The sequence below is a fragment of the Ambystoma mexicanum genome, chromosome 1q, assembly GCF_040938575.1.
Source record: "Ambystoma mexicanum isolate Mex_15411 chromosome 1q, UKY_AmexF1_1, whole genome shotgun sequence".
Taxonomy (NCBI): domain Eukaryota; kingdom Metazoa; phylum Chordata; class Amphibia; order Caudata; family Ambystomatidae; genus Ambystoma; species Ambystoma mexicanum.
In genome coordinates, this window is record NC_090922.1 from 1,531,665,894 (window position 1) to 1,531,688,423 (window position 22,530).

General features: G+C 44.3%; 1 protein-coding gene across 1 annotated transcript in view; it reads right to left on the reverse strand.

Moving 5' to 3' along the window:
- Positions 1-22,530, reverse strand: part of TOR3A (torsin family 3 member A) — a 192,717-nt gene that overhangs the window by 106,966 nt on the left and 63,221 nt on the right. The window contains exon 3 of the mRNA XM_069642460.1: positions 19,401-19,666. Coding sequence (XP_069498561.1) covers positions 19,401-19,666 — 266 coding nt within the window. The remainder of the gene's footprint in view (positions 1-19,400; positions 19,667-22,530) is intronic.

Here is a 22,530-nt window from a genome sequence, read left to right on the forward strand (position 1 = left end):
ACCCAGTACTTCTACAGACTCACATGATGGCGCAAGGCCAAGAAAATAACTCACTTCTGAAGAGACATACTACCCCAAACATACAAGAAACAACGAACACCGTCCCGACGATGAGGAAACATCTGCCAGGAGTCTGTCGAAAAGGAATCGCAGGATCATCCGGAACTTCAGCGATGATTTTGTCTACTATTGATCAGGAACTGTCTACCTGTTCCTTTCCCCTTCCTTTTTCCCCCTCACCCCCTCTTTCCCATAGATAAGGAGATGTTATAATGTTTTACTGTACTCCGTTCCACATGGAACGGAGAATGTTATTCCCCCCACGTTCCACTAAGGAACGCCACACTCCCATTCCCCTACTGACTGCCCCAGCCTCCGGGGGCCGTATAATAAAGCTTGTATTCTCTTACCCTCAGCCTCTGTATTTATTTCAAAGACACATTTAAAAATCTTCAGAAGCATGCTGAAAACGTGGAAAACAGGAATAGGAGAAAAAACGTCCATATTGTTGGCCTTCCTAAAGGAATTGAAGGAGAAGACACCTGCCTATTCCTCGTCACCATACTCTCCAAGCTACTCAATCTACCATCTTCACCGCAACTCAATGTCAGCGAGCTCATAGAATTGGCCTTATGTGCCCTCTTACCAACACCAGAAATGCCTCAAGAACTCTCATCTTTGCTCTCTTGGTCTTTAAACACATGCAGCTTATCATGAAAAAAGTTAAGCTGATCAAACATCTGACCTGGAACGGAAATAATATTTTCATATCCCAGGATGTTGCAAACTCTACCGCTGCTAGAAGAAAAGAACTCCTTCTGTTAAGACTTGCTTTAAAACAAATTAATGCCAGAAATGGAATGATTCTTTCTGCAACCCTAAAGGTTTCCTGTAATGGCCATACCACTTCTTTTGACAATCCAGGAGAGTTGAACGTTTTATTCAATCACAAGATCGAAAGTTATGGACACCGCAAATCCTTCTTCTTCTAATAATATGCCATAAAGTTTTTCTAAATTAGTCTTAATTGACTCCTCAAACAACGACTTGTATGAGAGAGTAGGCCAGTTTTTGGCCTAATCTCGTTTGTGTGCCCTGCCCTCAACACTTTTCATCCTTTCAACATGTAATGTTTTGGCTGTTTCCTGCAAGCCATATTATTTTGGTATTTTAAGCATCGTACTCAACGTTCACTTTGTTTCATTTTGTTGTTTGTTACCCCCTTGCCCTTGTATATCCCCTTCCCCTCTTCTTTTCTCCCCCAGGCTAATGTTCCTTACATAACAACTAATATTGATACCTTAATTGCTTGGAAATGTACATACTCATACTCTCCAATCATTCGACTGGCATTTTATTCTAGTTTTGTATTGCATACCTTCACATTCTTATGTCTATAAACACATAATCTTGGAATGTCAAAGGCCTTCACAATCCCATCAAAAGACAAAAGGTACTCACTTATCTAAATAGAACAAAATCTTCTACAGCATGCATTCAAGAAACCCACCTTTCATGCTTAGAAGCGGCTACACTTAAGAAGTTATGGGTAGGTTAAGTGTTTGCTAGTGCAGCACTGGGTAAGAAAAATGGCACCATTATCTTGGTGAATAAAAAGTTTGTAAGATCATAAATTCACAATCTGACGACTCAGGCAGATGGATCCTCTTGAATATCTTCTTTAACTCCACATAAAACTCAATTCCAAATGTGTACGGCCCTAACGCACCAGATCCTGTCTTCTGGAAGACACTTAAAGAACATCTGCTCCGCTCCAATATACGAAATTTGATGTTATATGGAGGTAGAAATGAAATAGTGGACCCATTTCTTGACAGAAAGTCAAAGGTCCCTTTTAAAAATTCAAAATCTCACAATCAATTTCTGAACTTCATCTCCGAAATGGGTCTTACTGATTCCTGGCGACTACATCATCCATCAGAGATGGACTACACCTTTCATTGCTGTCCCCATGATTCTTTCTCCAGAATAGATTACATATTCCTGGCTAAATCTATGTCTGCTAACCTAATAGAACCAAATATTGACTTATATCCCTGTCAGAACACGCCCCGGTCCATGTTAAATTAAGAGATATCACTCCTACTTCCAAGTCGAATAGATGGAGATTTAATTTGATTTTACTAAAAGACGATCAACAAAGGAGAAGATACATCCATCCCAAATAATTGGGACTGTTATAAAGCAGTGCTCAGGGGAGTAATAATCTCTTTTGTTGCAATTAAAGAAAGATATGAAGCATGAACATGAAGAAATTATACAAAAACTAAAAATTCTCGAGGAACAATATTTCGCAACCCCTTCTCGGGAAATCCAATCTAAGAAATACAGTAAAGAATTAAATACATTGAACTTACATCAGACGATTCTTGCGTGAATCTGCTCAAATATAAATCTAAAATGTATCAATTTTCTAATAAGGTAAGTAAATCCTTAGCTTTCTATCTCAAAATCAAAAAAGAAAGAAGCAGAATCACAGCAATAAAAGACTCGAAAGGCACCAGAAAATGTATTGACAGAGAAAGCATCAATGTCTTCAGGTATTTCTATCAACTATACGCCTCCAAATCTACCCCCAAACAATTCAAACATTACTGCCTTCCTACAACACGTTACATGCTCAAATTATCCAACTATTAATGTTGATTCACTCAATTCACCAATAGCGCAAAATGTAATTATTAAACCTATACAAGGGCTTAAGAAAGCTAAAGCGCCGGGACCTGATGGATTCTCAATAATTTGTTATGCTCACTTTAAGTCAATACTTACCCCCAAACTATTAAATCTTTGCTCTCATTTTGTCTCTAGTTCGAAATCTGAAAGTACCTTTAGCGGAGCCATGCTCCTAGCATTCCCGAAACCTAATATAGATCCAGAATTACCACAAAGCTATAGACCAATTTCCCTAATCAATACTGATTGTAAATGTTTTGCAAAAATCCTAGCAAATAGACTCCTCCCTTTTATGCCCAAACTAATTAAACAAGACCAGGTTGGCTATGTTAAAGAAAGAGTCTAGGCATCCAATATTAGAATCTTTTTGAATGCTTTGAACATCGCTGTCCCTTCAACTGACCCTTATGCAGCTGTCTCCTGAGATGCAAAAAAGTATTTCGATAGAGTAGAGGGGGATTACCTAATTGAGGCGCTGCGCTAGCACGGGTTGTATTAAACTTTTATATCATGATTAAAATTCTTTACTATAACCCTCAAACCTCTATTTTTATAAATGATCAGATGTCTCCCTTCTTTCATTTAGGTAGAGGTACACAACAAGAATGTCCTCTTTCCCCTCTGTTATTTATCTTGGCCTTTGAACCCTTTTTTTTTATAAACTATTAGAATACACCCTTGTATTCAAGGAATAACCTTTGGAGATCTAAACGTCAAATGGGCAGCTTATGCAGATGACATTCTTATATTCCTTAAGAATCCCGAAAGGAGTTTGCAGAATGTACTCGATATTGTACTTATTTCTCTTTAGCCTAAGGATACAAAATAAATATGGACAAATCTGAAATTCTTCCCCTAAATATTTACTGTTACAAACATATGGTCTAGAATTATGGCATGAGATGGTGTCCCAAGAAAATCAAATACTTAGGACTGCAAATGTCTTCGTCAAACAAAGATATCATTAAAGAAAACCCCAACAGTATCTTGACCAAAATTAAAAATCTTCTAGAGTCATGGTCCTCGTTATTTGTATGATGGAGAGGTCACCTTCAATCCATTAAAATTATGATCTCCCTGATTATTTTGTATGCTTTATTCATGCTTCCAATCCCTATTCCCAGCAAATTATTTAAAAATGTTGGTTCATGTCGTACTAAATTTCTATAGGGAAAGAAAAAACATTGGATCTCCCTTAGTAAATGTAAGCTAAAAGCTACATCTGGAGGGGGCTGGTTTTCCAGACTTTGCCAAATATCATTCTGCCATTATATTAAAAAAAAGCACAATGTTGGTTTCATCAAAATGATCTTTAATCCCTATATGGGTTCATGTGTAAAGCAATATGGTTTGGCCTTTCTTGCTAGCCGATTGTTATGCATTTGATTCAAACAACAGATTTATCAAATACTCTAATGTGCAATTCACTGCCATACAGAGCAGAAGGTATATTATCTCTCCAAATTCATCCAAGTTCATACTACAGTTTATATGGTTCAACAAGCTTATAAGGATTAATGGCAAAGTCATCTTGAGGAAAAATTGGTTCTCAAGGGAATTCATTTTGTTCAACAACTTTTCAATCAAGGTATACCGCTAACCTTCAATGAATTCTGGGTGAAATAACTCACTCCTCTGCCATTTTATCACCAATACTCATTATTAATGAATGCTACTACAGATAGTCTACAGCTCCTGATGGAATCCTCCGGACAAACTACTGCCATTAGACATATGCATATGTATAACGGTCAGTTTTCAGCCTCCCACTTCTATAAAGAACTTATTAATGACTCCATTCAGAACCCTCAATGGAAAACACGGCAAGAATGGCAACAAGACTGTTCAACCACTTTAGAGGATCATGGCTGGCTGGCCTTTTAGAAAAAGACTTCTACCATAACTATCGCTGCTAATTTAACACAAACTTTCTTTTATTTCCATCATAGACTTTTTATTCCCCCCGCTAACCTTTTTAAGTGTAAGATAGCCTTAGACAATAAATGTTGGAACTTTCCTAATGGTGAAGGATCTTTCAAACACATGTTTGTCGAATACAAATGTATTAGAGTTTTCTGGGACAATGTATGGTGTATTATTAAATGTATGTTTAAGCTAAATGAACCATTTAACCATAGGATTTTATGTTTGGGTAGTGTCCTCTTTCATCGTTTGAGGTCTCATACATCTAATGTATTTGATCTCTTCATTCTAACAGCAGTCCAGGTAATCACTACGTATTGGAAGAACTCTGACCACATTAACCATACAATAAGGTGGAATTCCATATGTAACATATATAGAATCGAGGGCTGTAATGATTCCCCCCCCTATACTGCATCACAAATATGAATTGAAATGGAGAATGTTTATTGATTGTCTTGCTTTAGACAATCATAGGTTTTAAGATAATATCAGGATAGTAGATACATCACTGCCCCTATCCTATCCCTCCCTTGCTTCCTCTACCCCCACCTTTCCGCCACTTCTCGTCTGTTTTTTATGTTTTTATGTCTCCATCCCCCTTCCCTGCTTTATCCTTAAAAATAATTTGTATTCCTACTCTAGGGTTACTTTTTCATACAATGCGATATGTGTCGCCCCGACGACTCAAATCATCTAATTTTGACTTGTATACAAATTGTTGAGATGTTATTATTTCCTTCCTTACTATGTTTGACATGCATCGTTTGTGTATCCTTAATAAAACACGTTTAAACACACAAATAAGGTATCCAGGCATTGCTTCGAATATATAGTTTTGAATGCTAAAGTTTCTAAAAAAAAGCATTTTTTTGTAGGTAAAGTTTTTTTTCTATAATGGGTTTTTAGGGGTAAAAAAACGGGGTTGTGGGACCCCCACCCCATTAAAAAAAAGCATTATTTCGATGTATTCTTTTCGAAACTTTGGCATTCGAAACGTTTGCATTCGATGCAATCACTAAGAACCACAAATAAGTCTTTCCCCAACTCTCCTTTGCTTTGGAGACAGGAATTGTAAAAGCTCTGTAGGCCCCCTTCCTAATGCATCTTGCTGTTCATGGCATGCATTGTAAGCCGAAGGGCTAGGTTTTCTGCATTCTGCTGGACAAACAATGAGTATACAGCCGGTGGACCCCTTCCTAATGCCTCCTGCTCTCAAAAGGACTGTGAAACACCCTCTACAGCCTTCTGAAAGGGCAGGGACTAGAAGGAATGTGAACAAAGCCACACCCCTTCTAGGGAGCATAAGAAAACCCCGCCCCGTATGCCTTCTCCGAGTGTAAGGAATATCAGCTCCGCCTCACCCATATGCTCTCATTTGTGCTAGGGAGTGTAAGGAATATGAGCTAAGCCTCTAACCCTAAGCCTTATCTAGTGGTAGGAAGTGCAAGGAGAGTGCACTAAATGCCACCCTTTATGCCATGTGTTGTGTTAGGAATGTAAAAAGTATGAGGTCAAGCGTAATGCCTCTGGGGGACACCTTTCACATTTTATCAATATGACAAATATGACAATTAATATAATTCCTGCTAAGTCTTGTACTAGAGGGGTGACAGATCAAGAGTTGCAAGTTGTTTTCCAATCTTATGATTGGAATTCAACTTTAAGTACCCTACACAGGGAAAGAACAAAGAGTGACGTACCCCCATGAGGTCAGCAGCCACAAATAGCCCCTTGGAACTGCAGAGGCTCTTCGTTTTGACTGTTTGGTGGAACCCCCTTTGGTGGATGGACACATCGTCTGTTGGGTGAAAGCGAAATAGGGCCCTCAGAGTCGCTTGCTTGGGCTTCTTCAGTAGGCCGTCTTGATGTTAATCAGTCTGCTTTTAGGGTTGGTACGGGAGCTTCATTAAATAGTTTTTTAATTACTCTTGTACAACTGCAGTCTAAATTAGAGCAACAACCTTGTTTTTCGGCCTTTTTACCCATCACACAGGCACTTAATTGTATAAACAAGGAAGTTTTATGGGCAAAATTGGAACAGTTCGGGTGCCCCAAGGCCATTCTTAGCATTTTAATAGCCGTACACTCAGAGACAAAAGTAAAGATCTGTCTGGATGAAACGGGACATCCAACAAAGTGGAACTCTACTTACCGGGGCCTTCGCCAAGGCTGTGTAATTGCACCCTTTCTTTTGAACTTTTATATCTGTGACCTTGGTGACATCTTTCAGAAGATTCAAAGTTATCCTCCAAGGCTAGGCAATATTCGTTTAAATTATCTGGCATATGTAGACGACATGGTTCTTTTTGATTTTACCCTGATAGGTCTTCAACATTCTTTGACGGCGATAAACGATGCACCTGAAGTTAATTACTAAGAAATCTCAGGCGTTCATAATAAACTACACTAAGCGAGATAAACCCAATCCGAGTTGGTGGTTAAATCATTCTCTCTTAGAGATAGTATCCTCATTTAAATATCTAGGTGTGGTAATTCATGCCAAATGAACCAAAAGTAACGGTTTGCAAAACGTGTACAAGCCTGCCGTGGCTAGTGCGACGGAATTGCGACAGTTCGATAGAAAATGTCGATGTTTTTCGTCAATTACGATTCTATTATATGTTGGGGAAACAAGTGTATTGCCGTCAAATTGGGACAGAGTTGAAGCGCTTACATGGAGAAGGGTTTTATCTCTAAGCCCAGGAACTCCTAGTCCTTTAGTGAGGCATGAACTGGGTTTCATTTCCTTACACGCACGTGCTACGTGGGGTTCTCTCCAATTGTTCAGGGAACTGTTAGATGCTCCATAATAAACCCTGTTCTGTGGTGTGAATAAAGACATGCCATGGCGTAGATGTAATGTTTTAGAGATCCGGATGGCACCGATCCTCTCTACATCATCTATTAGACATGGCTCAGTGGGTGAGATTATTGCCAATCCCAGCACAGTGACGAGGAACGTCTTTGAGGATCACTGGATAGAGAGTCAAAGTTTAGCTATGAATTATCATGTTTCCTACCACATCCGACGTTCTTCCATCTTACCTACGAAAACACTTTTCAAAAACCTATAGAGGTATGATGTTACGCTTCAAACTTTGCCAACCAGAGAAGTGACCTGTAGATACTGTGGGGTGACTGTAGAAACACTGAACCACTTCATCTTTGATGGTCATATTTTCCATGCACTCCGTCTGGAATTCTTTGCTAAGTTTGTGTCGCATGAATAATTCTTGTGTACTGAGTTGTTTTGGTTTAGGATTTGAAAAAAACACGATTGTAATATGGATTTGGCGATAAAGAAATTTTTACACACATTTTTGATTAAGTTAAGTGTATGTTTACTGAATTGTGGATGTTTTAGGATTTTAAATGATTAAGACTGAAACATGGTTCCCCTTATGCCTTCTCGAGTGTTAGGGAGTGTAAGGAATATAAGCTAAACCCTGCCCCTTATGCCTTCTCGAGTGTTAGGAAGTGTAAGGAATAAAAGCTAAACCCCGCCCCTTATGCCTTCTCGAGTGTTAGTGAGTGTAAGGAATATAAACTAAACCCCGCCCCTTATGCCTTCTCGAGTGTTAGTGAGTGTAAGGAATATAAGCTAAACCCCGCCCCTTATGCCTTCTCGAGTGTTAGTGAGTGTAAGGAATATAAGCTAAACCCCGCCTCTTATGCCTTCTCGAGTGTTAGTGAGTGTAAGGAATATAAGCTAAACCCGGCCCCTTATGCCTTCTCGAGTGTTAGGGAGTGTAAGGAATAAAAGCTAAACCCCGGCTCTTATGCCTTCTCGAGTGTTAGGGAGTGTAAGGAATATAAGCTAAACCCGGCCCCTTATGCCTTCTCTAGTGTTAGGGAGTGTAAGGAATATAAGCTAAACCCTGCCCCTTATGCCTTCTCGAGTGTTAGGAAGTGTAAGGAATAAAAGCTAAACCCCGCCCCTTATGCCTTCTCGAGTGTTAGGGAGTGTAAGGAATATAAGCTAAACCCCGCCCCTTATGCCTTCTCGAGTGTTAGGGAGTGTAAGGAATATAAGCTAAACCCCGCCCCTTATGCCTTCTCGATTGTTAGGGAGTGTAAGAAATATAAGATAAACCCCGCTCCTTATGCCTTCTCGAGTGTTAGGAAGTGTAAGGAATAAAAGCTAAACCCCGCCCCTTATGCCTTCTCGAGTGTTAGTGAGTGTAAGGAATATAAGCTAAACCCGGCCCCTTATGCCTTCTCGAGTGTTAGGGAGTGTAAGGAATAAAAGCTAAACCCCGGCTCTTATGCCTTCTCGAGTGTTAGGGAGTGTAAGGAATATAAGCTAAACCCCGCCCCTTATGCCTTCTCGAGTGTTAGTGAGTGTAAGGAATATAAGCTAAACCCCGCCTCTTATGCCTTCTCGAGTGTTAGTGAGTGTAAGGAATATAAGCTAAACCCGGCCCCTTATGCCTTCTCGAGTGTTAGGGAGTGTAAGGAATAAAAGCTAAACCCCGGCTCTAATGCCATCTCGAGTGTTAGGGAGTGTAAGGAATATAAGCTAAACCCGGTCCCTTATGCCTTCTCGAGTGTTAGGGAGTGTAAGGAATATAAGCTAAACCCTGCCCCTTATGCCTTCTCGAGTGTTAGGAAGTGTAAGGAATAAAAGCTAAACCCCGCCCCTTATGCCTTCTCGAGTGTTAGTGAGTGTAAGGAATATAAGCTAAACCCGGCCCCTTATGCCTTCTCGAGTGTTAGGGAGTGTAAGGAATAAAAGCTAAACCCCAGCTCTTATGCCTTCTCGAGTGTTAGGGAGTGTAAAGAATATAAGCTAAACCCCGCCCCTTATGCCTTCTCGAGTGTTAGGGAGTGTAAGGAATATAAGCTAAACCCCGCCCCTTAAGCCTTCTCGAGTGTTAGGGAGTGTAAGGAATAAAAGCTAAACCCCGCCCCTTATGCCTTCTCGAGTGTTAGTGAGTGTAAGGAATATAAGCTAAACCCCGCCCCTTATGCCTTCTCGAGTGTTAGGGAGTGTAAAGAATAAAAGCTAAACCCCGGCTCTTATGCCTTCTCGAGTGTTAGGGAGTGTAAGGAATATAAGCTAAACCCCGCCCCTTATGCCTTCTCGAGTGTTAGGGAGTGTAAGGAATATAAGCTAAACCCCGCCCCTTATGCCTTCTCGAGTGTTAGGGAGTGTAAGGAATAAAAGCTAAACCCCGCCTCTTACATCCTTCTCGAGTGTTAAGGAGTGTAAGGAATATAAGCTAAACCCCGCCCCTTATGCCTTCTGGAGTGTTAGAGAGTGTAAGGAATAAAAGATAAACCCCGCCTCTTATGCCTTCTCGAGTGTTACGGAGTGTAAGGAATATAAGCTAAACCCCGTCCTTTATATCTTCTCGAGTGTTAGGGAGTGTAAGGAATATAAGCTAAACCCCGCCCCTTATGCCTTCTCGAGTGTTAGGGAGTGTAAGGAATAAAAGCTAAACCCCACCCCTTATGCCTTCTCGAGTGTTAGGGAGGGTAAGGAATATAAGCTAAGGAATATAAGCTAAATCCCACCCCTTATGCCTTCTCGAGTGTTAGGGAGTGTAAGGAATAATAATAATAATAATTTGGCATTTATATAGCGCTACAAACCATCAGGTATCTGAGTGCTGCTTATAATTACCCACGGTGTGTGGTGCTCATTTATCGACCTCGGAAGGATGAAAGGCTGAGTTTGGCCCCGCTGGGATTCGAACCTGCGTTAGCAAGCTCCGCACAGATGTCAAAGAGAGCGCTCTACTCGATGTGCCACTTGACCAGAATAAAAGCTAAATCCCACCCCTTATGCCTTCTCGAGTGTTAGGGAGTGTAAGGAATATGAGCTACACCCCACCCCTTATGCCTTCTCGAGTGTTAGGGAGTGTAAGGAATAAAAGCTAAACCCCGCCTCTTATGCCTTCTCGAGTGTTAGGGAGTGTAAGGAATATAAGCTAAACCCCACCCCTCATGCCTTCTCGAGTGTTAGGGAGTGTAAAGATTATAAGCTACACCCCACCCCTTATGCCTTCTCGAGTGTTAGGGAGTGTAAGGAATATAAGCTAAACCGCGCCCCTTATGCCTTCTCGAGTGTTAGGGAGTGTAAGGAATAAAAGCTAAACCCCGCCTCTTATGCCTTCTCGAGTGTTAGGTAGTGTAAGGTATATAAGCTAAACCCTGCCCTTTATGCCTTCTCGAGTGTTAGGGAGTGTAAGGAATATAAGCTAAACCCCGCCCCTTATGCCTTCTCGAGTGTTAGGGAGTGTAAGGAACATAAGCTAAACCCGCCCCTTATGCCTTCTCGAGTGTTAGGGAGTGTAAGGAATATAAGCTAAACCCGGCCCCTTATGCCTTCTCGAGTGTTAGGGAGTGTAAGGAATAAAAGCTAAACCCCGGCTCTTATGCCTTCTCAAGTGTTAGGGAGTGTAAGGAATATAAGCTAAACCCGGCCCCTTATGCCTTCTCGAGTGTTAGGGAGTGTAAGGAATATAAGCTAAATCCTGCCCCTTATGCCTTCTTGAGTGTTAGGAAGTGTAAGGAATAAAAGCTAAACCCCGCCCCTTATGCCTTCTCGAGTGTTAGTGAGTGTAAGGAATATAAGCTAAACCCGGCCCCTTATGCCTTCTCGAGTGTTAGGGAGTGTAAGGAATAAAAGCTAAACCCCGGCTCTTATGCCTTCTTGAGTGTTAGGGAGTGTAAGGAATATAAGCTAAACCCTGCCCCTTATGCCTTCTCGAGAGTTAGGGAGTGTAAGGAATATAAGCTAAACCCCGCCCCTTATGCCTTCTCGAGTGTTAGGGAGTGTAAGGAATATAAGCTAAACCCTGCCCCTTATGCCTTCTCGAGTGTTAGGAAGTGTAAGGAATAAAAGCTAAACCCCGCCCCTTATGCCTTCTCGAGTGTTAGTGAGTGTAAGGAATATAAGCTAAACCCGGCCCCTTATGCCTTCTCGAGTGTTAGGGAGTGTAAGGAGTAAAAGCTAAACCCCGGCTCTTATGCCTTCTCGAGTGTTAGGGAGTGTAAGGAATATAAGCTAAACCCCGCCCCTTATGCCTTCTCGAGTGTTAGGGAGTGTAAGGAATAAAAGCTAAACCCCACCCCTTATGCCTTCTCGAGTGTTAGGGAGGGTAAGGAATATAAGCTAAGGAATATAAGCTAAACCCCACCCCTTATGCCTTCTCGAGTGTTAGGGAGTGTAAGGAATAAAAGCTAAACCCCGCCTCTTATGCCTTCTCGAGTGTTAGGGAGTGTAAGGAATATAAGCTAAACCCCGCCCCTCATGCCTTCTCGAGTGTTAGGGAGTGTAAGGAATATAAGCTAAACCCCGCCCCTTATGCCTTCTCGAGTGTTAGGGAGTGTAAGGAATATAAGCTAAACCGCGCTACTTATGCCTTCTCGAGTGTTAGGGAGTGTAAGGAATAAAAGCTAAACCCCGCCTCTTATGCCTTCTCGAGTGTTAGGTAGTGTAAGGAATATAAGCTAAATCCCGCCCTTTATGCCTTCTCGAGTGTTAGGGAGTGTAAGGAATATAAGATAAACACCGCCCCTTATGCCTTCTCGAGTTTTAGGGAGTGTAAGGAACATAAGCTAAACCCGCCCCTTATGCCTTCTCGAGTGTTAGGCAGTATAAGGAATATAAGCTAAACCCGGCCCCTTATGCCTTCTCAAGTGTTAGGGAGTGTAAGGAATAAAAGCTAAACCCCGGCTCTTATGCCTTCTCGAGTGTTAGGGAGTGTAAGGAATATAAGCTAAACCCTGCCCCTTATGCCTTCTTGAGTGTTAGGAAGTGTAAGGAATAAAAGCTAAACCCCGCCCCTTATGCCTTCTCGAGTGTTAGTGAGTGTAAGGAATATAAGCTAAACCCGGCCCCTTATGCCTTCTCGAGTGTTAGGGAGTGTAAGGAATAAAAGCTAAACCCCGGCTCTTATGCCTTCTCGAGTGTTAGGGAGTGTAAAGAATATAAGCTAAACCCCGCCCCTTATGCCTTCTCGAGTGTTAGGGAGTGTAAGGAATATAAGCTAAACCCCGCCCCTTATGCCTTCTCGAGTGTTAGGGAGTGTAAGGAATATAAGCTAAACCCTGCCCCTTATGCCTTCTCGAGTGTTAGGAAGTGTAAGGAATAAAAGCTAAACCCCGCCCCTTATGCCTTCTCGGGTGATAGTGAGTGTAAGGAATATAAGCTAAACCCGGCCCCTTATGCCTTCTCGAGTGTTAGGGAGTGTAAGGAATAAAAGCTAAACCCCGGCTCTTATGCCTTCTCGAGTGTTAGGGAGTGTAAGGAATATAAGCTAAACCCCGCCCCTTATGCCTTCTCGAGTGTTAGGGAGTGTAAGGAATATAAGCTAAACCCCGCCCCTTATGCCTTCTCGAGTGTTAGGGAGTGTAAGGAATAAAAGCTAAACCCCGCCTCTTATGCCTTCTCGAGTGTTAAGGAGTGTAAGGAATATAAGCTAAACCCCGCCCCTTATGCCTTCTGGAATGTTAGAGAGTGTAAGGAATAAAAGCTAAACCCCGCCTCTTATGCCTTCTCGAGTGTTACGGAGTGTAAGGAATATAAGCTAAACCCCGTCCTTTATATCTTCTCGAGTGTTAGGGAGTGTAAGGAATATAAGCTAAACCCCGCCCCTTATGCCTTCTCGAGTGTTAGGGAGTGTAAGGAATAAAAGCTAAACCCCACCCCTTATGCCTTCTCGAGTGTTAGGGAGGGTAAGGAATATAAGCTAAGGAATATAAGCTAAACCCCACCCCTTATGCCTTCTCGAGTGTTAGGGAGTGTAAGGAATAATAATAATAATAATTTGGCATTTATATAGCGCTACAAACCATCAGGTATCTGAGTGCTGCTTATAATTACCCACGGTGTGTGGTGCTCATTCATCGACCTCGGAAGGATGAAAGGCTGAGTTTGGCCCCGCTGGGATTCGAACCTGCGTTAGCAAGCTCCGCACAGATGTCAAAGAGAGCGCTCTACTCGATGTGCCACTTGACCAGAATAAAAGCTAAATCCCACCCCTTATGCCTTCTCGAGTGTTAGGGAGTGTAAGGAATATGAGCTAAACCCCACCCATTATGCCTTCTCGAGTGTTAGGGAGTGTAAGGAATAAAAGCTAAACCCTGCCTCTTATGCCTTCTCGAGTGTTAGGGAGTGTAAGGAATATAAGCTAAACCTCGCCCCTTATGCCTTCTCGAGTGTTAGGGAGTGTAAGGAATAAAAGCTAAACCCCGCCTCTTATGCCTTCTCGAGTGTTAGGGAGTGTAAGGAATATAAGCTAAACCCCGCCCCTCATGCCTTCTCGAGTGTTAGGGAGTGTAAGGAATATAAGCTAAACCCCGCCCCTTATGCCTTCTCGAGTGTTAGGGAGTGTAAGGAATATAAACTAAACCGCGCCCCTTATGCCTTCTCGAGTGTTAGGGAGTGTAAGGAATAAAAGCTAAACCCCGCCTCTTATGCCTACTCGAGTGTTAGGTAGTGTAAGGAATATAAGCTAAACGCCGCCCTTTATGCCTTCTCGAGTGTTAGGGAGTGTAAGGAATATAAGCTAAACCCCGCCCCTTATGCCTTCTCGAGTGTTAGGGAGTGTAAGGAACATAAGCTAAACCCGCCCCTTATGCCTTCACGAGTGTTAGGGAGTGTAAGGAATATAAGCTAAACCCCGCCCCTTATGCCTTCTCGAGTGTTAGGGAGTGTAAGCAATATAAGCTAAACCCCGCCCCTTATGCCTTCTCGAGTGTTAGGGAGTGTAAAGAATATAAGCTAAAACCCGCCCCTTATGCCTTCTCGAGTGTTAGGGAGTGTAAGGAATATAAGTGAAACCCCACCCCTCATGCCTTCTCGCGTGTTAGGGAGTGTAAGGAATATAAGCTAAACCCCGCCCCTTATGCCTTCTCCAGTGTTAGGGAGCGTAAGGAATAAAAGTTAAACCCCACCCCTTATGCCTTCTCGAGTGTTAGGGAAGGAATATAAGCTAAACCCCACCCCTTATGCCTTCTCGAGTGTTAGGGAGTGTAAGGGATATAAGCTAAAGCCTGCTCTTTATGCCTTCTCAAGGGTTAGTGAGTGTGAGAATGTGAACTAAACCCCACCTCTTATGCCTTTTCTAGCATTAGGGAGTGTGAGAATGTGAACTAAACCCCACCCCTTATGCCTTCTCGAGTGTTAGGGAGTGTAAGGAATATAAGCTAAACCCGGCCCCTTATGCCTTCTCTAGTGTTAGGGAGTGTAAGAAATATAAGCTAAACCCCACCCGGTATGCCTTCTCTAGTGTTAGGGAGTGTAAGGAATATAAGCTAAACCCGGCCCCTTATGCCTTCTCGAGTGTTAGGGAGTGTAAGGAATATAAGCTAAACCCCGCCCCTCATGCCTTCTCGAGTGTTAGGGAGTGTAAGGAATATAAGCTAAGCCCCGCCCCTTATGCCTTCTCTAGTGTTAGGGAGTGTAAGGAATATAAGCTAAACCCGGCCCCTTATGCCTTCTCGAGTGTTAGTGAGTGTGAGAATGTGAACTAAACCCCACCTCTTATGCCTTTTCTAGCATTAGGGAGTGTGAGAATGTGATCTAAACCCCATCCCTTATGCCTTCTCTAGTGTTAGGGAGTGTAAGGAATATAAGCTAAACCCTGCCCGGTATGCCTTCTCTAGTGTTAGGGAGTGTAAGAAATATAAGCTAAACCCCACCCGGTATGCCTTCTCTAGTGTTAGGGAGTGTAAGAAATATAAGCTAAACCCCACCCGGTATGCCTTCTCTAGTGTTAGGGAGTGTAAGGAATATAAGCTAAACCCGGCCCCTTATGCCTTCTCGAGTGTTAGTGAGTGTGAGAATGTGAACTAAACCCCACCTCTTATGCCTTTTCTAGCATTAGGGAGTGTGAGAATGTGATCTAAACCCCACCCCTTATGCCTTCTCTAGTGTTAGGGAGTGTAAGGAATATGAGCTAAACCCGGCCCCTTATGCCTTCTCGAGTGTTAGTGAGTGTGAGAATGTGAACTAAACCCCAGCTCTTATGCCTTTTCTAGCATTAGGGAGTGTGAGAATGTGAACTAAACCCCACCCCTTATGCCTTCTCTAGTGTTAGGGAGTGTAAGGAATATAAGATAAACCCTGCCCGGTATGCCTTCTCTAGTGTTAGGGAGTGTAAGGAATATAAACTAAACCCCACCCCTTATGCCTTCTCGAGTGTTAGTGAGTGTGAGAATGTGAACTAAACCTCACCCCGTATGCCTTCTCTAGTGTTAGGGAGTGTAAGCAATATCAGCTAAGCCCCACCCTTATGTCCTTTCTAGTATTGGGACTGTAGTGAATCTTAACTGAGCCCAACTACTAATATCCTCTCTACTCTTAAGGGGTGTAAGGAATATGAATTAAACCCTGCTCCTTATGTCTTTTCTAGCATAAGGGAGTATAAGCAACCTCAGCTAAAGCCTGGCCTTTTGCCTTCTCTAGTGTTAGGGACTTTAGGAGCTCGGAGACAGACCCCTGAATGCTTGAGGTGGTAAGTTCTTTGTTAAGAGGCCATCATCAAAGTACATTTTGCTTCTGATGCGACTGCAACACCTGGGTGTGAAAGAACCCTTTCCAGATAGAGGTGGTTTTAACAGTCAAACTCCCTCCCCCTTGCATTTCTCCTCATAGAGGATCATCGGGCCTTCAGGAAAGCACTAAAACCCTGGCTGTTCCCCCCCCCCAAGCTTCCAGATCCCCCAAACCTTCCTTGTGGGACTCCAAGCACACATGAAGGACTCTGGTAGTCTCTCCAGCACGCTGCACCTAGAATGAATCCTGACAGTGGGCCAGGTATTGCAATCTCATGGGCTTGGAGGGCGGACAGGGCATTGCACTTAAAATGCACTCTGGGGATTCACGCTGACCACCCTATAGGAGAACAATCAGGCCCCTCAGACACCTCGATCATGGTGGGCGGTCCAGGTAACTCGAAAGCACAGCTTGCACTTACATCGCATGTGAAATGTAGCACTCCTTGTACATAGATGGAACCCAGGAAGTAGGCTTTTTTGTTTGTACAGCTAACGCATTTCACCTCTCACACACCAAACCTTCTCAATTTAGCGGAAGTCACGGGCTCACTCCACACACCCTGCACTCACAGATAACACAAAGACCATTGCACATCACTTCTGCCCTAAGAATGAAGCTATTTTTAACAACACACATTCAAACTGTAGCTTACCACATAACTCTCTATCTCCTTAAACACAATGCCCCCCTTTAGTCCATAGCAGCCCTCCGCCGTGCCCATACACACTCCACTTAGACATGGGCGATTAGCAGGGTCTTGGCCACCCTCACATACCTCTAATGGCTGAAATACACACATGCATAATAGCAACTCCCAAATTATCCTAAACCTTTGGAATCCGGTGCCTTTGAGGGCATTCAATCAAAGGCGCATTGGGACCATAATTGTGGTGTAAGGGGGTGTAACAAATGACAAACATGTATGAATGAATAAAGGAGTTTGGGAGAGCATGTGATTTATGAAGGAGTACGGGAGAGCTTGTGATTATGGAAGGGGTCCAGGAGAGCATGTTATTTTGGAAGGGGTACAGGGGATCATGTGATTTTGGAAGAGGCACAGGAGAGAATGTGATTTGGGAAGAGGTACGGGAGAGCATGTGATTTTGGAAGGGGTCCAGGAGAGATCATGTGATTTTGGAAGGGGTCCAGGAGAGTATCTTATTTTGGAAAGGGTACGGGGGGGAGCATGTGATTTGGGAAGGGGTACGGGAGAGATCATGTGATTTTGGAAGGGGTACAGGAGGGAGCATGTGATTTGGGAAGGGGTACGGGAGGATCATGTGATTTTGGAAGGGGTACGGGAGGGAGCATGTGATTTGGAAAGGGATACGGGAGAGATCATGTGATTTTGGAAGGGGTACGGGAGAGCCTGTGATTTTGGAAGGGGTTCAAGAAAGATCATGTGATTTTGGAAGGGTTCCAAGAGAGCATGTGATTTTGGAAGGGGTACAGGAAAGGATGTGATTTTGGAAGGGGTACAGGAGAGCATGTGATTGTGTAACGGGTACGGGTGAAATCATGTGATTTGGGAAGGGGTACGGGAGAGCCTGTGATTTTGGAAGGGGTATGGGAGAGCTTGTGATTTTGGAAGGGCTCCAAGAGAGCATGTGATTGTGTAACGGGTACGGGTGAAATCATGTGATTTGGGAAGGGGTACGGGAGAGCATGTGATTTTGGAAGGGGTACAGGAGAGATCATGTCATTTAGGGAGGGGTACAGGAGAGCGTGGGATTTTGGAAAGGGTACAGGAGAGATCATGTGATTTTGGAAGGGGTAAGGGAGAGCATGTGATTTTAGAAGGGGTACGGGAGAGATCATATGATTTTGGAAGGGGTACAGGAGAGATCATGTAATTTTGGAAGGGGAACTAGAGATTATGTGATTTTGGAAGGGGTACAGGAGGGATCATGTGATTTAGGGACGGGTACAGGAAAGCATGTGATTTTGGAATGGGTACAGGAGAGATCATGTGATTTTGGAAGGGGTCCAGGAGAGATCATGTGATTTTGGAAGGGGTAAGGGAGAGCATGTGATTTTAGAAGGGGTACGGGAGAGATCATATGATTTTGGAAGGGGTACAGGAGAGATCATGTAATTTTGGAAGGGGAACTAGAGATTATGTGATTTTGGAAGGGGTACAGGAGGGATCATGTGGTTTTAGAAGGGTACAGAAGAGATCATGTGATTTAGGGAGGGGTACAGGAAAGTATGTGATTTTGGAATGGGTACAGGAGAGATCATGTGATTTTGGAAGGGGTATGGGAGAGCATGTGATTTTGAAAGAGTACGGGAGAGCTTGTGATTTTGGAACGGGTACAGGAGAGATCATGTGATTTAGGGAGGGGTACGGGAGAGCATGTGATTTTGGAAGGGGTACAGGAGGGATCATGTGATTTAGGGAGGGGTACAGGAAAGCATGTGATTTTGGAATGGGTACAGGAGAGATCATGTGATTTTGGAAGGGGTACAGGAGAGATCTGTGATTTTGGAAGGGGTAAGGGAGAGCATGTGATTTTAGAAGGGGTACGGGAGAGATCATATGATTTTGGAAGGGGGACAGGAGAGATCATGTAATTTTGGAAGGGGAACTAGAGATTATGTGATTTTGGAAGGGGTACAGGAGAGATCATGTGATTTAGGGAGGGGTACAGGAAAGCATGTGATTTTGGAATGGGTACAGGAGAGATCATGTGATTTTGGAAGGGGTATGGGAGAGCATGTGATTTTGAAAGAGTACGGGAGAGCTTGTGATTTTGGAACGGGTACAGGAGAGATCATATGATTTTGGAAGGGGTACAGGAGAGATCATGTGATTTTGGAAGGGGTACGGGAGAGCATGTGATTTTGGAAGGGGTACAGGAGAGATCATGTGATTTTGGAAGGGGTCCAGGAGAGCATGTTATTTTGAAGGGGTTCAGGAGAGATCAAGTCATCTACGAAGGGGTGAGAGGATGGAGGGAAGAGCCTATTTCCCACCTGAACATATTGTGTGATCCTGGTCAAATCACTTGGTCAGCAAAACCTGGTGCAGTTGCCAAGCTGCTTCCTGCCAGTCATAGCCCTAACCACACAATTCCAATAGTAGAAAAAGACACCTGGAAAATATGTCCCAATATTTCATCAATGTAGTTCTTGTGATAGCCATTATCACCCCACCCTAAGTTCCAGCTCCACATCCACCCGCTGTCAATCTTGCCCATGGGGTCCTTTGCATTAAATCTTCCACTGCTAGAAACCCCCAGCAGATATCTTCTCATCTCCTCACCTTGTAGAGCTCCACATATCGAGGGTGCGGGAAGTGCAGCTGCGCGATAAAGACCTTGACGCAGTCACTCTTCATCCCTTCCCGGTAAAGGTTCTCCGCCATCAACCGGGTCACAAAGTTCTTCCCAGTGCCAGACCACCCATGGAATGACAGTGTCAGCGCCTTCCGGGGATGCCTATCCTGAAGGAATGTCGGCACGAACCTCAGGACCACCTCACGTGCGAGGTGCTGCCCGTGCAAGCGGCGCGACAGGTCCAGCTCCAACCCTAAAGAGAGAACAAATGAAATTAGTGAACCCAGAGTGACCAAACAGGTGCAGCCCAGAGGAGAAAAAGAGAGATGCTGGAGAACCAGAAAGACGAACAAGCTCCATTTCTGAGGAGAGAAAGGAAAACATTGCTGAACCCAGAGTGACCATCCACCTCCAACCCAGAGAAGAAAAAGTGTGATGCTAGTGAAGCCAGAAAAACAAACCAACCCCAACCCAAAGTAGAATAAGCATCGGCAATGCCAACAGTTTTGGCTTTTGTGTAGGCATGGGTAAGGTGTTTGCCAGGCACTGCCATAGTAGTATTAAATGGCAATTGATGGTAGCAGATGAAAATTGTTGCAAGAACCCAGGCATTTAATAGTAGTACCCTGAAAATGTCTAATACATATACACAAGCTAGAACTTTTGGCTTTGCCAATGTTTGTTTTTAACAGGACTTCACTGAAAAACACACATAGTGCTGATGAATCAAGTGTCTGAAGGCAGATCTGGTTTTTTACATCAGTAGCATGTTTACCGCTCTAATAAAGTGATTAACTCTAAGAAGACTGCTTTGAAAAAACAATGGAGGCACTTCTAGTGGAAAGTTTGATGGTAAATCTTGATCAAGGGAGCTCAACGAGATCCCAGGAGGATATGTTTTGGGTGGGGAGGGGCAGGGAGTGCCAGGGATTGGCCATAGGGATTAGCATGACCATGGGCAGTCAATGGGTGGGTAAATAACCAAGAATATCCTACAAGCTTTGTGCCCTCTTCATATGCCATTTCTCTCTAGCTGTAGCACTGTAATGAAATCGTTTCATCTCAACGGTGGTTCTTTAGCTAATAGCCAAAACTAAAAAGAGTGACACTGGTGAAAACCCAGAGTGACCAACCAGCTCCAGCCCAGAGGAGAACAATAGAGACAACAGTGAACCCAGAGTGACCAGCCAGCTCCAGCCCAGAGGAGAACAGGAGAGATGCTGGTGAACCCAGCGTGACCAACCAGCTCCAGCCCAGACGAGAACAAGAGAGACGCTGGTGAACCCAGAGTGACCAACCAGCTCCAGCCCAGAGGAGAACAAGAGAGGGGCTGGTGAACCCAGAGTGACCAACCAGCTCCAGCCCAGAGGAGAACGAGAGAGGGGCTGGTGAACCCAGAGTGACCAACCAGCTCCAACCCAGAGGAGAACAGGAGAGAGGCTGGTGAAACCAGAGTGACCAACCAGCTCCAGCCCAGAGGAGAACAAGAGAGACGCAGGTGAACCCAGAGTGACCAACCGGCTCCAACCCAGAGGAGAACAAGAGAGAGGCTGGTGAACCCAGAGTGACCAACCGGCTCCAGCCCAGAGGAGAACAAGAGAGAGGCTGGTGAACACAGAGTGACCAACCAGCTCCAGCCCAGAGGAGAACAAGAGAGATGCTGGTGAACCCAGAGTGACCAACCAGCTCCAGCCCAGAGGAGAACAAGAGAGACGCTGGTGAACCCATAGTGACCAACCAGCTCCAGCCCAGAGGAGAACAAGAGAGACGCTGGTGAACCCGGAGTGACCAACCAGCTCCAGCCCAGAGGAGAACAAGAGAGACGCTGGTGAACCAAGAGTGAAAAACCAGCTCCAGCCCAGAGGAGAACAAGAGAGAAACAGGTAAACCCAGAGTGAACAACCAGCTCCAGCCCAGAGGAGAACAAGAGAGACGCTGGTGAACCCATAGTGATCAACCAGCTCCAACCCAGAGGAGAATAAGAGAGACACCAGTGATCAACGAGTGACCAACAAGCTCCAGCCCAGAGGAGAACAAGAGAGAGGCTGGTGAACCCAGAGTGACCAACCAGCTCCAGCCCAGAGGGGAACAAGAGAGACACAGGTAAACCCAGAGTGACCAACCAGCTCCAGCCCACAGGAGAACAAGAGAGACACGAGAGACACAGGTAAACCCAGAGTGACCAACCAGCTCCAGCCCAGAGGAGAACAAGAGAGACACAGGTAAACCCAGAGTGACCAACCAGCTCCAACCCAGAGGAAAACAAGAGAGAGGCTGGTGAACCCAGAGTGACCAACCAGCTCCAGCCCAAAGGAGAACAAGAGAGAGGCTGGTGAACCCAGAGTGACCAACCAGCTCCAACCCAGAGGAGAATAAGAGAGACACCAGTGAACACCTAGTGACCAATCAGCTCCAGCCCAGAGGAGAACAAGAGAGAGGCCGGTGAACCCAGAGTGACCAACCAGCTCCACCCCAGAGGAGAACAAGAGAGACGCTGGTGAACCCAGAGAGACCAACCAGCTCCAGCCCAGAGGAGAACAAGAGAGACGCTAGTGAAACCAGAGTGACCAACCAGCTCCAGCCCAGAGGAGAACAAGAGAGATGCCGGTGAACTCAGAGTGACCCACCAGCTCCCGCCCAGAGGAGAACCAGAGAGACGCCGGTGAACCCAGGGTGACCAATCAGCTCCAGCCCAGACGAGAGCAAGAGAGACGCTAGTGAAACCAGAGTGACCAACCAGCTCCAGCCCAGAGGAGAACAAGAGAGATGCCGGTGAACTCAGAGTGACCCATCAGCTCCCGCCCACAGGAGAACCAGAGAGATGCCGGTTTGTTTGTTTGTTTGTTTATTTATTTATATCGCGCACCTAACCCGGAGGTAATTGGGCGCTGGTGATAGTAATAGTTACAGAGGCATAGAATAGACAATTGTGTACATTAATACAGTTTGAACATACAAGTAAAGTTACAATGGTGAGTATATACAAGGTGAACATAATACATATTATACATTGGATCAAAGCAGTCATGGGAGCCGATCATCTACTAGTTAGTGGTATCAGGAACTGTTATTTTGCGTATTATTTACTATCCAGGTGATAGCCTGACTTCTGAAATT